Source organism: Notechis scutatus, chromosome 2 (genome assembly GCF_049901735.1).
Source record: "Notechis scutatus isolate UNSWTSFEM ecotype Mainland chromosome 2, rNotScu1.2, whole genome shotgun sequence".
Taxonomy (NCBI): Eukaryota; Metazoa; Chordata; class Lepidosauria; order Squamata; family Elapidae; genus Notechis; species Notechis scutatus.
Window position 1 is genome coordinate 256,140,198 of NC_142010.1, and position 17,514 is coordinate 256,157,711.

At 39.7% G+C, this 17,514-nt stretch overlaps 1 protein-coding gene across 2 annotated transcripts in view; it reads right to left on the reverse strand.

Annotated features, from left to right (window-relative positions):
* Positions 1–409: 409 nt before the first annotated feature.
* The window catches only part of MAPK4 (mitogen-activated protein kinase 4), a 112,762-nt gene continuing 95,657 nt past the window's right edge, over positions 410–17,514 (reverse strand). For both annotated transcript variants that reach the window (XM_026666304.2, XM_087958637.1), the window contains 3 exons: positions 8,691–8,852; positions 3,423–3,624; positions 410–1,356 (listed from right to left, as the gene is read on the reverse strand). In XM_026666304.2, the coding sequence (XP_026522089.2) occupies positions 669–1,356; positions 3,423–3,624; positions 8,691–8,852 (1,052 nt within the window). In that variant the 3' untranslated portion in view covers positions 410–668. The remainder of the gene's footprint in view (positions 1,357–3,422; positions 3,625–8,690; positions 8,853–17,514) is intronic.

A 17,514-nucleotide genomic window follows, 5' to 3' on the forward strand; every position in this document is an offset into this window, starting at 1 on the left:
ATGCATGGGTGGTAATTCTGCCCAGCTTTGCAAATAAGGATGACAGAAGCAAGAAATAATCTTTGGGCTGTCAGCAGGGGTGGGATGCTACTGGTTCTGCCCTGCTCTATAGAACCGGTAGCTCTGAAGAGCAGCAGACACAGAACCGGTTCTATGACTGCTGCTGTTTGGCCCATCCAGGCTCTTACCTGATTTTTATTAATCACCCAACTGGTAGTAACACCGGTTGAATCCCACCCCTGGCTTTCAGGAAAGGTGCCAGGCCAGTATGGATCATATGCCTGGTTTTCCATAGGAAGATCTCTAACACTGCAAGATTCTCATAGCGGGAACAGAATAGCATCCTTCAGATTTAAGGATTTTTCTGCACTGAAAGCTGATGTCCACAGGTAAAGGCAAGACTGTTTAAGGCAATATATTAAAAAAAAAAAAAAACTAAGTATTTCATTCACACCTCCAGATTACTTTTTAGGTTGGTTTCCAAGGCATAGAAAAATGAGACCTTGGATTGTGCTTAAGTTGAAGTTGAAGGCCTTCCAACAATTATCAGATTATCCATGGGCATTCAAACCTGGATTCATCACTATAAAGTGGGTACCATGTTAAAACTGAATTTTTAGAGGAGAATAACCATGGCTACTAATAGAAGCCAACTTCTGTCCCTTTATTTACCACCTCTCTTTATGAAACCCTTCTGTCTGAACCATTTCCTTTGGGTGTTCTGCTAGACAGGCTCCGTTCATGTCTTTGAGTTTGTTATCGGGCAAATCCTCCGGCTTTGTGCAAAGTTTTAAGGCCCTGGAAATGAAGACATCCAGGTCAAACTGAGGGTCAGTTTTCTTGTCGGCTTCCTTGGGTTCTTTGTGGAGACGCGGGGGAGAGGATGGCAAACTCCGTTCCTGAATCTCCGGAACAGAGTTGGGACAGTCGAGCCCCGTCTGGGTGCTTGTGACCCACTGGGCGATCTCAAGAAAAAGGTTGGACGGTTCTTCCTCTAGAGTTATCTCCGGCGCGGGGGCAATGGACGCTCTTTTCCAATGGGACAAGTCTAGGATGAGCTTGGGTTCGGAATAGTGGTGGAGCTTGTTGTCTCTCCACAGCAACTTGTCTAAGTAAGAAGGCGAGCCGACCTTGTAGTCACATGAGTGCCCAGAATCTCCTTCAAACGTTCGGTCCATTGAGGAATGCGATTGCTCCAAAAATCTCTCCGAGCTACTCTGCGAATATTTGCGGGGATCCACTTGAGCTTCCTCGGCAGTAGATTCCGATCCTGCACGGGGATCCCGTTGCACCTCGTCCAAATCGTGGCATTTTTCGTGTCGCCATTCCAAATCCGAGGATAAGCTTACTTGATATCTGTTTTATATTTGAAATAACTACAGTGTTAGACACAAATGAAACACTGCATATATATTAGTTAAATATTCCCATCACCAGCTTTTTCTTCCATTTTATTTTATTTTATTTTCTGAAAGATTTCAAAGCTTTGCACCTCTTTGGCTGATGTTCCTGTCCTAGATAATGACAGAAACTTGGAATAGTACCAACAAATGACTCGTCTTATTTAATTTGTATTCTCAAGCCTTATTTGCATTCTGTACTAAAAATCAGTAAGATATACAATTCCACAAGAAAGAAGTCAAAATATAAAACAAAATAAGAGGTCCTTGGTGCTCTCTGAACTTGGTTGTTTTCTTGTAGACATTTCATTACCCAAATTAGATAATCATCATTAATATTACCTACCTTGGGTAATGAAATGTCTGCAAGAAAACAACCAACCAATCTCTGAGAGCACCAAGGATCCCTCATTTCAACCCTGAGCTACAAATATTCTCCTTTATCGACAAAACAAAATTGTGCAATGCTACAGATTATCTTAATATTTACATAATTGTCTTTGTTTTGCATCATTTATACTTTTTGATGGCATTTTGATGGCCCATGGTAGGGGGAGAAGAAACCCAATGAACCTCTTGAAATCTTATTTATTATCTAACTTTGCCATAGATTTGCAAAGGGGCCAATAACATGATTATCTTAATCAGGGTGGGATTCAAATTTTTTAACAACTGGTTCTGTGGGCATGGCTTAGTCGGTGGGCGTGGCATGGTGGTCGTGTTATTGGCTGGGCGTGGCCAGCACAATATCACTCACATCGAGTGGCCTCTCCTCGCCTGGCCTCTCATGACTGTGGGGATGCTGCAACAGTTGTAAGTGTGAAAAATGGCCATAAGTCACTTTTTTCAGTGCCATTGTAACTTTGAATGGTCACTCCACACAAGCAAAGTACCAGCAAAGGAGGGGGGAAAAAACTCCAGAGAAGTTCCTGAGACAGGAAGTCTAGTCCTGCCAAGAATGTAATAAGGGTTAACGGAGAGGCAGTTTCTGTAAGCAACACCAGAATGTTTCCTTCCTGCCTTCCTTACAGGATTAGGCCAGTAATTTCTTCTAACAACCGATTCTCCGAACTGCTTAGAATGTTAACAACCAGTTCTAGCGAATAGGCGTGAACTGGTAGAATCCTTCCCCTGATCTTAATATATTTATTATAATATTGTATTCAATTTATGAATATCACTTCATTGTCTGTATCTTATGGTTTAAGTTGGTTGCTTTTATTTAGTATCCTGTGACTGTCACTGAGTGTTGTATCTTATGATTTATGATGATTGTATTTTATGATTAATGTTGCATTTTATGTATTTTATGATTATGATCATGGCTTGGGACCAAGTTATCCAAGGGACCGTCTCTTGCCAGTCACATCTACACGACCCATCAGAGCGAGGAGGCAGGGAGTGTTGTGGATCCCATCCCTGAGGGAGATACACCTAATGGGACCCAGAAAAAAGAGCCTTCTCCACGGTGGCTCCCTCTCTCTGGAACATCATCCCCCCCCAGAGATTAGAATGGCTGCCACTCTAGCAGTCTTCCCGAAGACACTGAAAATCTGGTTCTGCCAGCAGACCTGGGGAACCCAGAATGGGATGGAGCCCATTAAATGGCTCGTGTGAGGTGCTGTTGCCAGGGCGGGGGGTGATTTTATTATATTAATTTATTATATGACTCTTCTTTTATTAGTTTTAATGTTTTTATATGAGGTTTTATATTCTGTAAGCTGCCTTGAGTAGCCATGTGCGAGTAGGCGGCAATATAAATCCCCTAAATAAATAATACAAGATCATGATTTATCACTTGATGCTTTTATGTACACTGTGAGCTTATGCAATAAAGACAAATTCCTTGTGTGCCTAATCACACTTGACCAACAAAGAATTCTATTATATTCTGTTCTCTTCTATTCCCTTCCATTCTAATACTTTAAAAGCAAAGAAAACAAACCAAGTTTGGAACAGAATTCTTTTCTCAGACATTCTGTATTTCTGCGTATTTTTTTTCAACCTAGGGAAGATATGTACCTGTCCCAGGTGGACATCTGGCTGTGATTAGCTTCCATCAACAAAATGTCATCAATCTCATCCTCAATCCGGAAAGGGTGCTGAGAAACCGGTTCATCCTCAGGACAATAGTACGGCCTCATAAAAGGATGCTGAAGACCCATCTCTGCTGTCAAGCGGTCCATCGGATTGAATGTCAGTATCTTTTCCAAAAAGTCAATAGCTGCAAGAGGCAGATATATAATCAAACCAAGAGTACATACCCCTGGCCCAAGTTGTAAATTACAGGTCATCCTCAACTTACAACCATTGCAGCACCCCTATGGTTACATGATCAAAATTTGGGCCCTGTGATGACTCGGAGCGTAGCACAAAAGCAACAAAGTCACAAAAGTAGGTAAAGTCCCTTTAATGCCTCTAACTTGGTCCCCAATGTCCAGTTATCATCGGCTGGAGAAAAAACTCTCCCAAGAACAGTTTTTAAAGGGAAGAAATTCAGTCCGAACCCAAAATACATAGAAATTATAAATAAAAACCAACACAAACCACGCTGCAGGAATTAACCAGACAGGGCAGGATAAGGAATTGCAGACTTCCAAAAGATAATGAAACATACACAGCTGGGAGGATGCCAGAACTCAGATAAGACTTGACAAACAAAGATAATGCACGCTTTGCTTCCAGCAAGGTGCTGTGTTCAAACGCCCTTTTTAAATCCTGTTTTCCCAGGTGCAGCTAATGAAGGGAATCAGGGCCCTTTTCTCCCCCGTAACCCACGTTGCTCCCTTCTCTGTTCCTCCCTGAGTGCCCTAGGATGAAAAGGGGGTGCCCCTGGTTCTTCCTCTGAATGCCCAGCTGGAATGTGCCCTTCCCCAGTTTCCTTCCCAGCCACTGGAACCACACTCCCACTCCCTGTCAGCTGCTCGACCTCCTCCTCGGAATCAGATTCCAACAGGGGCATGACAGGCCCTTGGCACAACTGGCATGTATGTATGATGGTCACGGTGTCCTGAGGTCATGTGATCACCATTTGCAAAGTCAATGGGGAAGCCAGATTCACTTACCAACCATGTTACTAATTTAACAACTGTGGCAAGAAAGGTCATCGAATGGGATAAAACTCACTGTATTGACTGTTTTGCTTAGCAACAGAAACTTTGGGCTCAATTACGATAGTTAAGTCAAGGAGTATTTGTACATTATCTGCACAATAAACAGACTCCCTGCTGCAATCCTACAACAGATTAAACTTGAAGCTCAATTGTTAGCCCCTCCAGGTAGACCAGAGCAGGAAATCAACACCACTGGAATTTTTCTTGAATAATAATAATAATAATAATAGAAACCTGCCAGTCTGAGGGAACTCCTCCTCCTCCTGTGTCTGTCTAGGACAGGGGTGTCAAACACAAGACCCACGGTCCAAATCTGGCCCACGATGTGGTCAGATCCTGCCCACGGGGCTGTCCTGGAAAATGTAAGGGGCCAGCCAGCGTGGCTTCAGCCCGGACTACCTAGTGCGAAGAGGAAACATGCCAGCAGTTTGGGGAATGGTGTCAAGCTGGCCACGCCCACCCAGTCGACCACACCTACCCAGTTGGCCACACCCACCCTTCCCGAGGTCAACCACAGCCCTGATGCGGCCTCGATGAAATTGACTTTGACACTTCTGGCCTAGGGTCTATGACAATTCACTCCAGCCATTTTGTCACAGGCAACTTGCCGCAACCAACTCACCTCAGGACAATTCACCACAGCCAACTCACCTCAGGACAACTCCCTGTGGGCAAGAGCTACAGTAATATCAAAGAAATGGTGGCATAGAATCATTAAAGAAAGAATGCAGAAAGAGGGATAAAATGAAATGTGAATGACAAAAAATATTTTTTAAAAAAATTATTTTAAATAATTATATTGAATTGTTCAATTGCCCCGCTACGAGTTATCTCATGGCAAGTTGTCCCTTGACGCGTTGGCTGCAGCGAGTTGTCCCATTCTGGTCTGTCTATGCCAGTGGTGGCTAACCTTTTTCGGCTCACGTACCGAAAATTGCGCATGCCAGCACCCAGAAGGTAATGTATGCTGGCTCCCCCATGCCTTCCCCAGCACATGCGCACATGACCCCCCATACACACTGCACATCTCTGCGCATGCAAGTGCGATCCCCCATGCGCCATGCATGATCCCGCACACTGTGTGGCTGTGCGCGCCCCCCCCCCGCCCCCCATGCATGCATGCCAGATACCTGACAATCAGCTGTCGGGTGACGGCGTGCACGCGCATGTGCAGTGGGGCTCTTATGGGCAACTTCTCGCGTGCCGGCAGAAGTGGCACGCATGCCATAGGTTTGCCCAGGGATGGGATCCGACTGGTATAACTACCGGTTCTGTCTATTAGCGTCGCACGCACATGCGCAAGTCATGCGAGTGCAATTTACAACCTGCTGAGCTTCCTGGACAGCTGAGCAGTGCTGCATGCAAGTGCGCAGCAATTGGAAAAGCCCTTTTTTTCCTGTTTTTCCAATTGCAGCTGTGTCGCGCAAAGCAGGAAAAAGCAGGAAATAAAAGTCAGGTAAGAGCCCGGGTGGGCGTGTGAGCCACAACAGCAGCAGACATAGAACCGGTTCTATGTCTGCTGCTCTTCGGAGCAACCGGTTCTACAGAGGTGGACAGAACCGGTAGAAACCCACCCCTGGGTTCGCCATCACGGGTCTATGCTGTTTCCAAATGTCATCTGGGTGTCCTCAACTTCAGCAAATGTAGAACTCCTTGTTGCCTTGACAATGGAATCTGGACATTTCCATCAAGATCCTTTTCCTTACTCTTACTCTTTCCCTACTCTCTAAATCCATTAACTCCTTGTTCTTCATTCAAAAGCAGATCTCTAATTAAGTTTAATAGGAAATTTGACTTTTGGACAAGTGAGGAAGCCTGTGTTCTTTTAAAATTAAGAGTTACCCCTGAAGCTAAGGAAATGAGTATTTGGACACTATGACAGTGAACTCTGTCCTAAACTTGCTTTCCTCAAAAGTAAGTTTTATTGTGTTCAGTGAGGCTTTCTCTCCCATAAGTGTCTCTTGGTTGTTCCTAATAGTGCAATTGGGGAGTAAATGGCTCTGAAATTGGAGCTTCATGGTCTCAAGACACCCTCAGAAGTCCTTAGGCTTTTATTCATTGGCCTTTACTTTTGCATCAGCAAAACACAATTAAGTTAACATAAATACTTTTAAAACATTAACTTGAAAGTTCAGATATTTACCGTGGAGCTCTTTGTTATTGTTAAAGAACTGATCAAATATCAAAAATAGGCCTTTGATTTCTGATTATTATAATCTTTTAAGATCGCAGGCAAAAAAATATATTTCAGGGTTGCTGATTTTTTAAATGCTTTATATAGAATATTGGCTTTCATTCTTTGCAAAATGAAAAAGTTGGCACATATTTAAAACAACTGAGGGATCTTTCATACATTATTTTTAAAATCTTTATTGACATTCGTTTCACACTGATGTTTGAGGTAAACTCTTCTCAAGGTGGTTTGTAAAATAACCATTGTTTGAAGCAATGAAAAAAAACATCAGAAACAAGCATTTAAGCCCATTTAATAACTTCATGGATGTCTCCATGAGATCACCAGAAATTGAGCTCAACTTAAAAAATGAATGTGTGTGTTTGTGTGCATATAGAAACACTAGGTAAATGTCTATGGAGATTCTCAAGTCAACCGGGTCATGGTTGTCCCAAAGGTGCTTTTTCAAGAGGCAACTGGACTTGTTTTTTCTTTTGAAGACGTTTCACTTCTCATCCAGGAAGCTTCTTCAGCTCAGAGGTTGGGTGAGAAGCGAAACGTCTTCAAAGAAAAACCAGAAAACCCAGTTGCCTCTTGAGACAACCATGACCTAGATGACTGAGAATCTCCAGCAGAGCTGAAGAAGCTTCTTGGATGAGAAGCGAAAGGTCTTCAAAACAAAACCAGATAGTCCAGTTGCCTCTTGAAAAAAGCATCTTTGGGACATACACTTGTAGGATTTTCCATTAAAAGGTGGGCCATATGTTTATTACAGCTGCAATGACCCAAGGTTATGTGAGCATTATTTGCAAACTTTGGACAAGAAAAGTCAGTGGGGAAGCCAGATTCACTTAACAACCATGGCAAAAAAAAGTCATAAAATGAGGGGAGGACTCACTTAACAACTGCCTCAATAGCAACTGAAATTTTGGGCTCAATTGTGGTTGTAAGTCAAGATCTACCTGTACTAGGTCTCTATAGTGTGTATGTGTGTTTGTGTGTGTGTGTGGTGTGTGTGTGTGTGTGTGTATATATATATATATATATATATATATATATATATATATATATATATATATATATATATATATATATATATATCGATCGATCTTTGGTTATTCGGGTTTTCTCCCGCGTAAAATTGGAAGTATCTAGGCAACGTTTCGATGAAGTCTCATTCATCATCTTCAGGCTTGTGTCTTCGGCTACTTTACTCTGAGAAGCACAGAGCCGAAGACACAAGCCTGAAGATGATGAATGAGACTTCATTGAAACGTTGCCTAGATACTTCCAATTTTACACGGGAGAAAACCCGAATAACCAAAGATCCACATACAAATACCCACGAGAACCTCAGAAAACACACACACACACACACACACACACACATATATCCTCTTTTACATCAATTTTTTCAAATGATCTTTCTATCAGAGTTACCGTATGATCAAGTTTACAGCACCAGTTTCACTTCACAGAATCAGAGGTGGTATTTAGCAGGTTCCGACCAGTTCTGGACAACCGGCAGCGGAAATTTTGAGTAGTTCAGGGAACCAGCAAATCCCACCTCTGACTGGCCCCGCCCCCATCTATGCCTCCCAAGTCCCAGCTGATTGGCTGGGTGTTCTTTTGTTGCCCTGCACAGGAGAACGGAGCTGGAAAGCAGGTCAGTGGGGTGGGGAGGGAATGGGATTTTGCAGTAACCTTCCCCCAGGAGTGGGGTGGAATGGAGATTTTGCTGTATCTTTCCCCTGCCACGCCCACCAAATCACGCCATGCCCACCAAGCCATACCCACAGATCCGGTAGTAAAAAAAAAAAATGATTACCACCACTGCAGAGAATTATTCTCAAAAAAAAAAAAGCTGTTGGCTGATCGTGGAAATGAATGAAGAAATATGGAATCTCATTAAGAGTCTGTGTAATGTTTATGGAACCCAAAAAGGCTAAGGATGTTTAACCACCCCATCCCAGTGATTCCCACCAAATCCCAAAGCCACCTTACCTTTGCTGTTGACTTCAGGAAGAAGCTTCTGTAAGGGCCGTTTCACTTCCCAGGTGCTATTGATGAAAGTTGGCATCACTTTGAGAAGTTCTTCCTTGTCCTCTTCGTGGAAAACTGGGATCGTTTCTAAGATGAGCTGCATCTGCTCCAACTCATGGCTTCCTAAACAAGCAAGACCAAGAGGTAGCCCTTGGGATATTACAAGTCTGAGAACTCACTCACCTAAACAACTCAACGTTGGTTTCATTGTTATAGCAAACTTATTTAATATTGGTTTTTGTCCTGGCTCCAAGCACTTTTCTATTCTACTGTAGCTCTGCCTTTTGGGGGGGTGGGGTACCCAATGCAATCCATCCCACCCCCAAAAGGGAGATACCTCTCTGGTCTTTTTATGATAAAGAGTCCTTCTCACATTATATTCTCCAAATGATAATGCATGGAAGTGAAAATACACAGCATTACATGGGGTAATAATGCTGCAATCACATGTTGACAGAACAAAATAACAGAGTTGGAAGGGACCTTGAAGGTCATCTAGTCCAACCCCCTGCTCAAGCAGGAGGCCCTACACCATTTCTGACAGATGGCAGTCCAGTCTCTTCTTGAAAACTTCCAACGATGAAGCTCCCACACCTTCCGAAGGCAACTTCTGTTCCATGGGTTGATTGTTCTCACTGTCAGAAAGTTTCTCCTTATTTCCAGGTTGAATCTCTCCTTGTTCAGTTTCCATCCATTATTCCTTGTCTGGCCTACAGGTGCTTTAGAAAATAGATTGACCACTTCCTCCCTGTGGCAGCCCCTCAAATATTGGAAGACTGTTCTCCTGTCTCCCCTGGTCCTTCTCTTCACTAGACTAGCCATGCCCAGTTCCTGCAATTGTTCCTCATATGTTTTAGTCTCCAGTCCCCTAATCATCTTGGTTGCTCTTCTCTGCATGTGCTTAATTGTCACCAATGGACTAAGTCAGGGGTCTCCAAACTTGGCAATTTTAAGGCTTGTAGACTTCATGTCAGTCTGTGCTCCCTTCAAAATCCAAGAAAGAAATACTCAGACTCCATGGGTTAGAGCAAAGTTATTCTTTTACTGGAGAATAAAGTGAAAGCTACAGATTTAATTCCGAATCTGAGAAATTGGCGCGCAGATCACATATACAAAGGAATGGAAATGCTCCCACCCCACAAAGTCCACATGACTCTTCCAATTAAAAGTTCTGAATACGATCATGTGGCCATCTCCAGGTGGTGATGAGGCTTCTGTCCGTTGACCTTGACATATTTTGATAAAAGTTCGCAGTTGCGCAAAAGGGGATAGAAGCTAGCCAAGAAATGGAAAGTTAAAGACAGGAATCCCCCTCCCCTTGCTACCCACAGCAAAAGGAATGCAAAACACCTCCAGCTTTCTTCCCCTCCAAGTTCCCCCTTCCCTCCGTTGCTAATGACAGCCGAAAGAAATAGATTGGCATAGCAGCAAATAAGATGCAATAGTTAAGAGGCAGAATATATATATTATGGAAGATATCTTGAGGCTGACACTTCAACTCCCAGAATTCCTCAGCCAGTGTGTCTTTAAGCAAATCTTAAAGTCACCAATTTTGAAGAACCCTACGTTGTCAGAAATATCACTTGTCCCAAAGGTACTTTTTCAGACCTTCAGAACCGAAGAAGCTTCTTGGATGAGAAGCAAAACTTCTCCAAGGAAAAACAAAGGAAGTCCACTTGCCTTTTGAAAAAACACCTTTGCAGCAACCATGACCTGGATGACTGAAAATATCCATAGACAAATCTCACTTGCCTACATTCACCACTAGGGGGAGAAAGGTAGCCACAATTTCTTATGTGTATGCAAAGTACTCCCTCCAAAAAGGACCATGTTCTTTGAGTCAAAACCAGATTCCAGGTAACAAAGAACGACAGATTGGTGCAATTTTTTGGCAAAACAACAAGAAAGGATTTGCTATTGTCTTCTGAATTGTTCTTTTAAAAAAAACAAACCTTTGTGATATAATTTACAACTCCAGTGGGTCTTTGTAGTTTTCAAAATCAGTTGTGACTTTTTCAATCCTAGTTAGCCAGTTCAACAATAGAACTGCTCAAATCCTTTTGCTGTTGGCCACACTGAGTAGGAATTTTGGTAGATTAATCGCACTGAAATGATACAGTAAATAATTTACTTTTGAGGACATTCCTGTAACAAACGATGAAAAACGCAATGGACATGGCAATCTTTAATATTCAAACAACACAGTGAGATAGCAGCAAATCCTTGCCTTTACACATTACCCATTGCCTTCACCCAACACTCTCTGTTCAGTTACTGTGTTAACTCATTTCCTAAATCCAAACCGTATACAGGTAGTCCTCAACTTACAACAGTTCATTTAGTGACCATTCAAAGTTACAACACCACTTGGGTTGTATACGAACGATATAGATAAGGATCCAAGGGAGTATGGAGGCGAGTTAAAAAGAGAAGAAGTGAAACTTCTAAGAGGATCAGAGATGATGGATAAAAAGGATCTTTTTTAAAAATGAGATTGGCTGTACTAAGAATTAGAATAGATTAAGAAATTAGGAATAGGGGGAATATTATTATGCATATTTTTGCATAACACATTTAAAGTGAATGGTAGAGTTTAAGATCAGATTTTGAAAAAGGGTGTGATCAGGTGTGCTCAAGAATAATGTTACTATTATTAGAAGAATGTAGCAAATATTGAATAACTGAAGAATGGAGGACTACGGGCGACACAAATATGTATAATAACATGAGAACCATGTCAATTGGAATAATGTAATTTTCATCTGTATCAATATTATTTTTGCATCAAAATCAATGACACCTGGATCTTTTGGCTTCGTATTTCAATTTTTAGAAATGGAGATCTTGAACTATGAAAAACAAGAAACGCTGGCAGAATAAGAAGGGTGGGACAACGAAGAAGCCATCTTTAATGACCGAGCAATTTTAAGTGCGGTAAAAAAGGGAAAGTGGGGAAAGGGAGTTAAAAACTTAAGCATTGAAGCAACAACCAAAAAAAGGAGTAATTTGAAAAGTAATCATAATATTAGGAAGAAGCAGAAGGGAGGATCACAAAAGGGAGAATCAGATAGAAAAGGGAATAAAAAGGGGAGGGAGAAGAAGAGAGGGAAGAGGGAAAGGAAAAGAAGCTACAAAGAACAGAAACAAGATATAGAAGTACAGGAAAAGCGTACAAGAATTAAAGGTATAAACCTATTTAAAAGACACAAAGACAATGGTTAAAATTTAACTTAAGGAGAGGATTCTACAAGGGTGCATGGGATAGCATTGTTATATTAGAAATAGAAAAGGGTTAGAAAATATGTTAGATGATTAAAGTGATAGAAAAAAATCTATTGATATGTAGTGGAATATTTGTTTGTAAAGAGAATAAGTCTCTCAATGATTTAAAAAGAAAGTTAAAAAAACTGAAAAGAAACATGGAAGATTTTTATCAGTTGACAAGATGAACTTGAATAAGAATAATAACTTTATTGACTACTGTTAATAACTATTTTTTTTATTTAAAGACAGTAATAAGTGAAATATGAAATATAGATGATTAAAGTGAAAGACAACTGAAATTACTAGGTAATGTTTGTTAAAAGAAATAGAAATGTAAAAGATGGTTATTAATATTAATGGCAGAGCTGTACTTGAATAGAATAATTATTCCATTTATTATTGTTATACATATATACACAAATATATATACATATATACTTTTTTCTTTTAAGAATTTAGTGTGTATTTTTAAGGGAATGTACCAAGCAGAATTCGACTGAAAATAAGTATGTGTTATAAAATAGAGGTTAGAAAATGAATGTTATAACTGTAAAGGTGTAACTTAAATTTTTAAACAAGATTTGAAAAAAGATACAAAGGTGTTACACTCCAGTCTAGTAATTACAGGGGAAAATTTGTTTTATGAGAAAAGATAATATGAAATTGTGAACAAGACAGACGAAAGTATAAAAAGATTGATTAGAAAGATTTTAAAAATTAGAAAAAGATATGTAATTGAATTAAGAAAGGAATGAGATAATTTAAAATAAAGCTACAGGAAGTAAAGAAAGGGAAAAGCTATTGAAAAAATTGTGAAAATAGTTATAAGATATGGATTAGAATGTATAAAATAAATATGTATTGAGTTTATGTCTGTATGGAGAAGTGATAACCCAGGGGCATGCTGTTCTCAAAAAAAGATATTTTATTTGTATTTCTATGTTTTGTGAAAACTTAAATAAAACTTTTATTTAAAAAAAATCAATGACACTCAGACACCACACTGTCCATGCGATGATATTGATGTATGTTTAAAAATAAAAAAAAACTTTATGAGAACAAAGTTACAACACCACTGAAAAATGTGAACTTATGACCATTTTTCACAGTTATGACTATTGCAGCATGGTCATATGTTTTTCATTTCACAACTGGTTCATATTTATGTCCTGGGGTCACGTAATCGCCTTTTGCGACCTTCTGACAAACAAATTGAATGGAGAAGCTTGCTTCACTTAACAACTGTGTTACTAATTTAACGACTGCAGTAATTCGCTTAACAAATGTGGCAAGGAAAGTTGTAAAATGGCACAAAACTCAACTTAACAAATTTCCCACATAGCAACATAAATTCTAGGCTCCACTGTGGTTGTTAAGTCGAGGATGTTAGGAATGTAAGTCACCTAACAGTTACTTGGGTTGAAAATATATAAACCAGGATAAACATTTTAATACTGTCTCTTTTAGAATCCTAAAAATGTAATTGGGTGTGGTTTCTCAAACGGCCATAAGATGGAGCCAGAAACCTGGGTTGTTTAGTCTTAGTCTCAGTGAGTCTCTGTTTCCTTCTGTTGGAGAGTATTGCCGTTCCTCATAATTGACTGCTATTCCTGGATTTGATGTAAGTCTGATACTGAACTGTTTTTGACACTGGACTTTGTTATTGGATTATCCCTGGACTGAAAACTGACTGATTTTACCTGTGAATGACTTTGGACTGTGTTTGAACTTTGCTTAAACATTTCTGGAAGTAAAAACCTATATTTACTGTACAGTATATCTGTGTGCTGTGTGTGTATTATTCAAACACTTCTCTCAAATACGTCTCCCTGTATGCGCTCATTCTCCTAACAGGAAATTACCTCAACACTGGTTATGGGCCCAGGCCATACCAGGCTCAGATAACTGAGAGTTAGTGTGAATGCACAGTACTGTATACAGACAGCTGTTTACTGTTTAATTGTGGGTTACTATCCTGGTAAAGATGGCACAAGTCACTTCAACAAGTCTATCACTGATAACCCAGTTGGATGGAACAAACTATGTTTCCTGGTCTATGAAGTGCAGTCTACTTCTGCATAAAGAAGGGTTATGGACTGTAGTTCAAGATCCACTGGATGTAAATGCTTGGGATCCAAATAATGAGGACGATGCCAAAAAGCTTGCTGACTTTAAACAGAACAACGAACAAGCTCTTTGTATAATTGGACTAACAATGAGTGATCAGCAGCTAGTCCATATTCGTGGAGAAGAGTCTGCTGCTAGGTGTTGGGAGAATTTGAAGAAGATTTATGTTCGTGACAGTGTAGGTGCACGCATACATCTTACACATAAACTGTTTAGAGCACGTCTTTTGAAAGGTGGAGATATGTTAGCTCATTTAAACTTCATGAAAAGAACTTTTCAAGAGCTACATGAAAAGGAACTGATATTTTCAGAGCTGCATCAAGTTTACATCATTTTTGCCTCGTTGGATGAAAGTTATGATCATTACGTATCTTCACTGGAAGTCCTGCCCAGAGATAAACTGACATTGACTGACATAACTGGAAGGTTATTAGAAGAAGCAAGAAGACGGCTGGATAGGGACCAACTGAGGAAGGAACAACCACAAGAAAAGAATTTATCTTCAACTGCCTATACTGTTAGGAAATGTTTTTCTTGTGGGGCTAGGGGACATATAGATAGATTCTGTAAGAAGGGAAAACAACAGAATACTGGTAAACACCAGAAGGCCAAGAAAAATGTTAGTTTAGCTATGTCTAGCAATTCAACTGTAAACCATGATTTGTGGGTTGTTGATAGTGGAGCATCGCAATGCATTACTAAAGATAGAAAAAGGTTTGTAAAGATGTCCACGAGTAAGCAACATGTATCATTGGCAAATGGATGGAAGATTAAAGCATCAGGTAAAGGTACTGCATATTGTTCCTGTATAAACAAACATTTAACTATGTTATATGTACCTAAACTGAAATTTAATTTGCTATCAATAAGGGCTTTAGTTAATCTTGGTTATGTAGTAACCTTTAGGGGAGATAACTGTGTAATAGAGAAAGAGGGTAAAAGTGTTACTGCTACATTAGAAAATGATTTATATGTGATACATGATGACCAGTTGAAGATGGCTAACTCAGTTTATAACAATGTTAAGCCACATGATGAATGTATACATTTACTGCATAGACGTCTAGGGCACATTAATTTCAAAATGCTCAAACAAACTGTTAAATTGTCAGAGGGAGTAAAATTGAAACCCTGTAGCAAGTATTTAAACTGTAATGCTTGTAGCCAGGAGAAAAGTAAGGTTACTCCTGCAAACAGACTAAATGGGTTTAAGACCAAAGAACCTTTAGAGGTTGTTTTTGCTGGCATAATTGGTCCTAAGAAACCAAGTTTAGGAGGTGCCTGTTATATTTTGAGTATTATGGACCATTACTCACGATACGGTTTCTGCTATCTTATGAAAAACAAAACAGAAACGTTCCAACATTTCTCTAACTGGCTAAGGTTTGCTGAGATAAAAATGAAAAGTAAAATAATTACATTAGTTACTGATAACGGGACTGAGTTTGTTAACAAAAGATTCCAAACTATGTTGAAATTGGCTGGTGTTGAGCATAAATGTTCTGCACCTTACAGACCACAACATAACTCACTTGTAGAACGAAGAGGGCAAACATTACAAGTCATGGGTCGCACTATGTTATCTGACTCAAGTTTGCCTGAAACACTGTGAGGTGAGGCCATAATGTGTAGCAATCATGTGTTAAACAATATAGTTAACACAACAACTGGAGAATTGCCATTCACTTGTTGTCATGGCAGAAAAACAAATTTAAGTTACCTACACACATTTGGAGCTCCAGCATGGGTGCATATTCCCTCACAAGTAAGAATGAAAGGTCAACATAGAATTAATAAGTTATTTTTTGTAGGTTACGAGGCCAACCATAGATTGTTTAGATTTTGGGATCAAGGCACAGCTCATGTTTATTGTAGTGCTAATGCAAAATTTCTTGAGCATGTTGGGTGGGATAAACTGGAACAGGAATCCAGAAATGATATTATTATTGACACCCAAATAGTCCCTGAAGATAAAATAAGTAAACCACAAATAGCCATTAAAGAGGAAGAGGAAGAACAGGAGGAAGTAGGAGAACAGGCACAGGAAGAGGTAGGAGAACAGGAGCAGGTGGCACAGGTGAGTCCACCAGTTAGCCCTGTATTACCAAGATGTTCAACCTGAGTAAAACGACCACTTGATAGATATCAGGCTAGTGTTGCATGTCAAGTGAATACAATTCCAAGTAACTATAGTGAACTAAAACTATCCTGCTAAGGATTAGGCTGCTTGGCAGAAAGCAATGGATAAGGAACTGGAATCATTAAAAAGACTGAAAATGTTAGGTTACCACCAGGTAAACATGCCATAGGATATAAATGGATATATAAGCTTAAGACAGGTGTAGATGGGACTGTTACCCATAAAGCCAGGTTAGTAGCACAAGGGTTCAATCAGACAGCAAATGACTATGATGAGGTGTTTTCACCTAGTCTGAAGGCTACTACATTAAGAGCGGCATTAGTGTGGGCAGCTAAGGAGAAATATATTGTAAATCATTTAGATGTAGAGACAGCTTATCTGCATGCACCGTTGCAACACACTATATATTTAAAGAAACCTTTAGGTCTCAAAAATGATAATACAACTTGATTGTTGGAGATTGAAAAAGAGTCTTTATGGCTTGAAGCAATCAGGATATGAGTGGAACCAATGTATAGTTAAAGAATTAACTAAGATAGGTTTTGTTGCTGGCATGGCTGATCCATGTTTGTTTAAAAGAGAAAGTAATGGTGTAATTTCATTGTTGCTATTATTTACTGATGATATAGCATTAATCACCAAAACTGAACAAGAAGCTACTGAAATAATCTCACTGTTAGAGAGGAAATTTAAGATAAAACAGTTAGGAGAAATCAAACAATATCTTGGTTTAAAGATAGATAGAATTAGGGGAGGATACAAAAATCTCACAGGCAGATAAAATTAACCAATTACTAAAAAGTTTAAAATGGAATTTTGTAAGCCGGCTAAGACACCAATGAGCCAGGAGTTTAGCCATAGTGATGTTCAAAGTCCTATTTTGATAAGAACATTTATCAGTCTTTGATTGGTAGTTTATCTTATCTCAGTAATTGGTCAAGGCCAGATATTGCATACAGTGTTAATCAATTAGCTAGATTTAACGCTGAGCTAACTGAAAGGCACTGGCAAGCTGCTAAATGTGTGTTAAGATATCTGAAACAAACAATGCATTATGCATTGTATTTGAAGCCTAAAGATGAACTGAATTTAACTGCATATGCTGATGCAAGTTTTGCTACAGACATAAATACACGAAAATCTACATCGGGTACTGTAGTATTATTGGGAAAAGCATTGATTGGATGGAGGTCTATTAGACAGAAACATCTAAGTTTGTCAACAATGGAGGCTGAATTTTCATGTTTGTCTTTA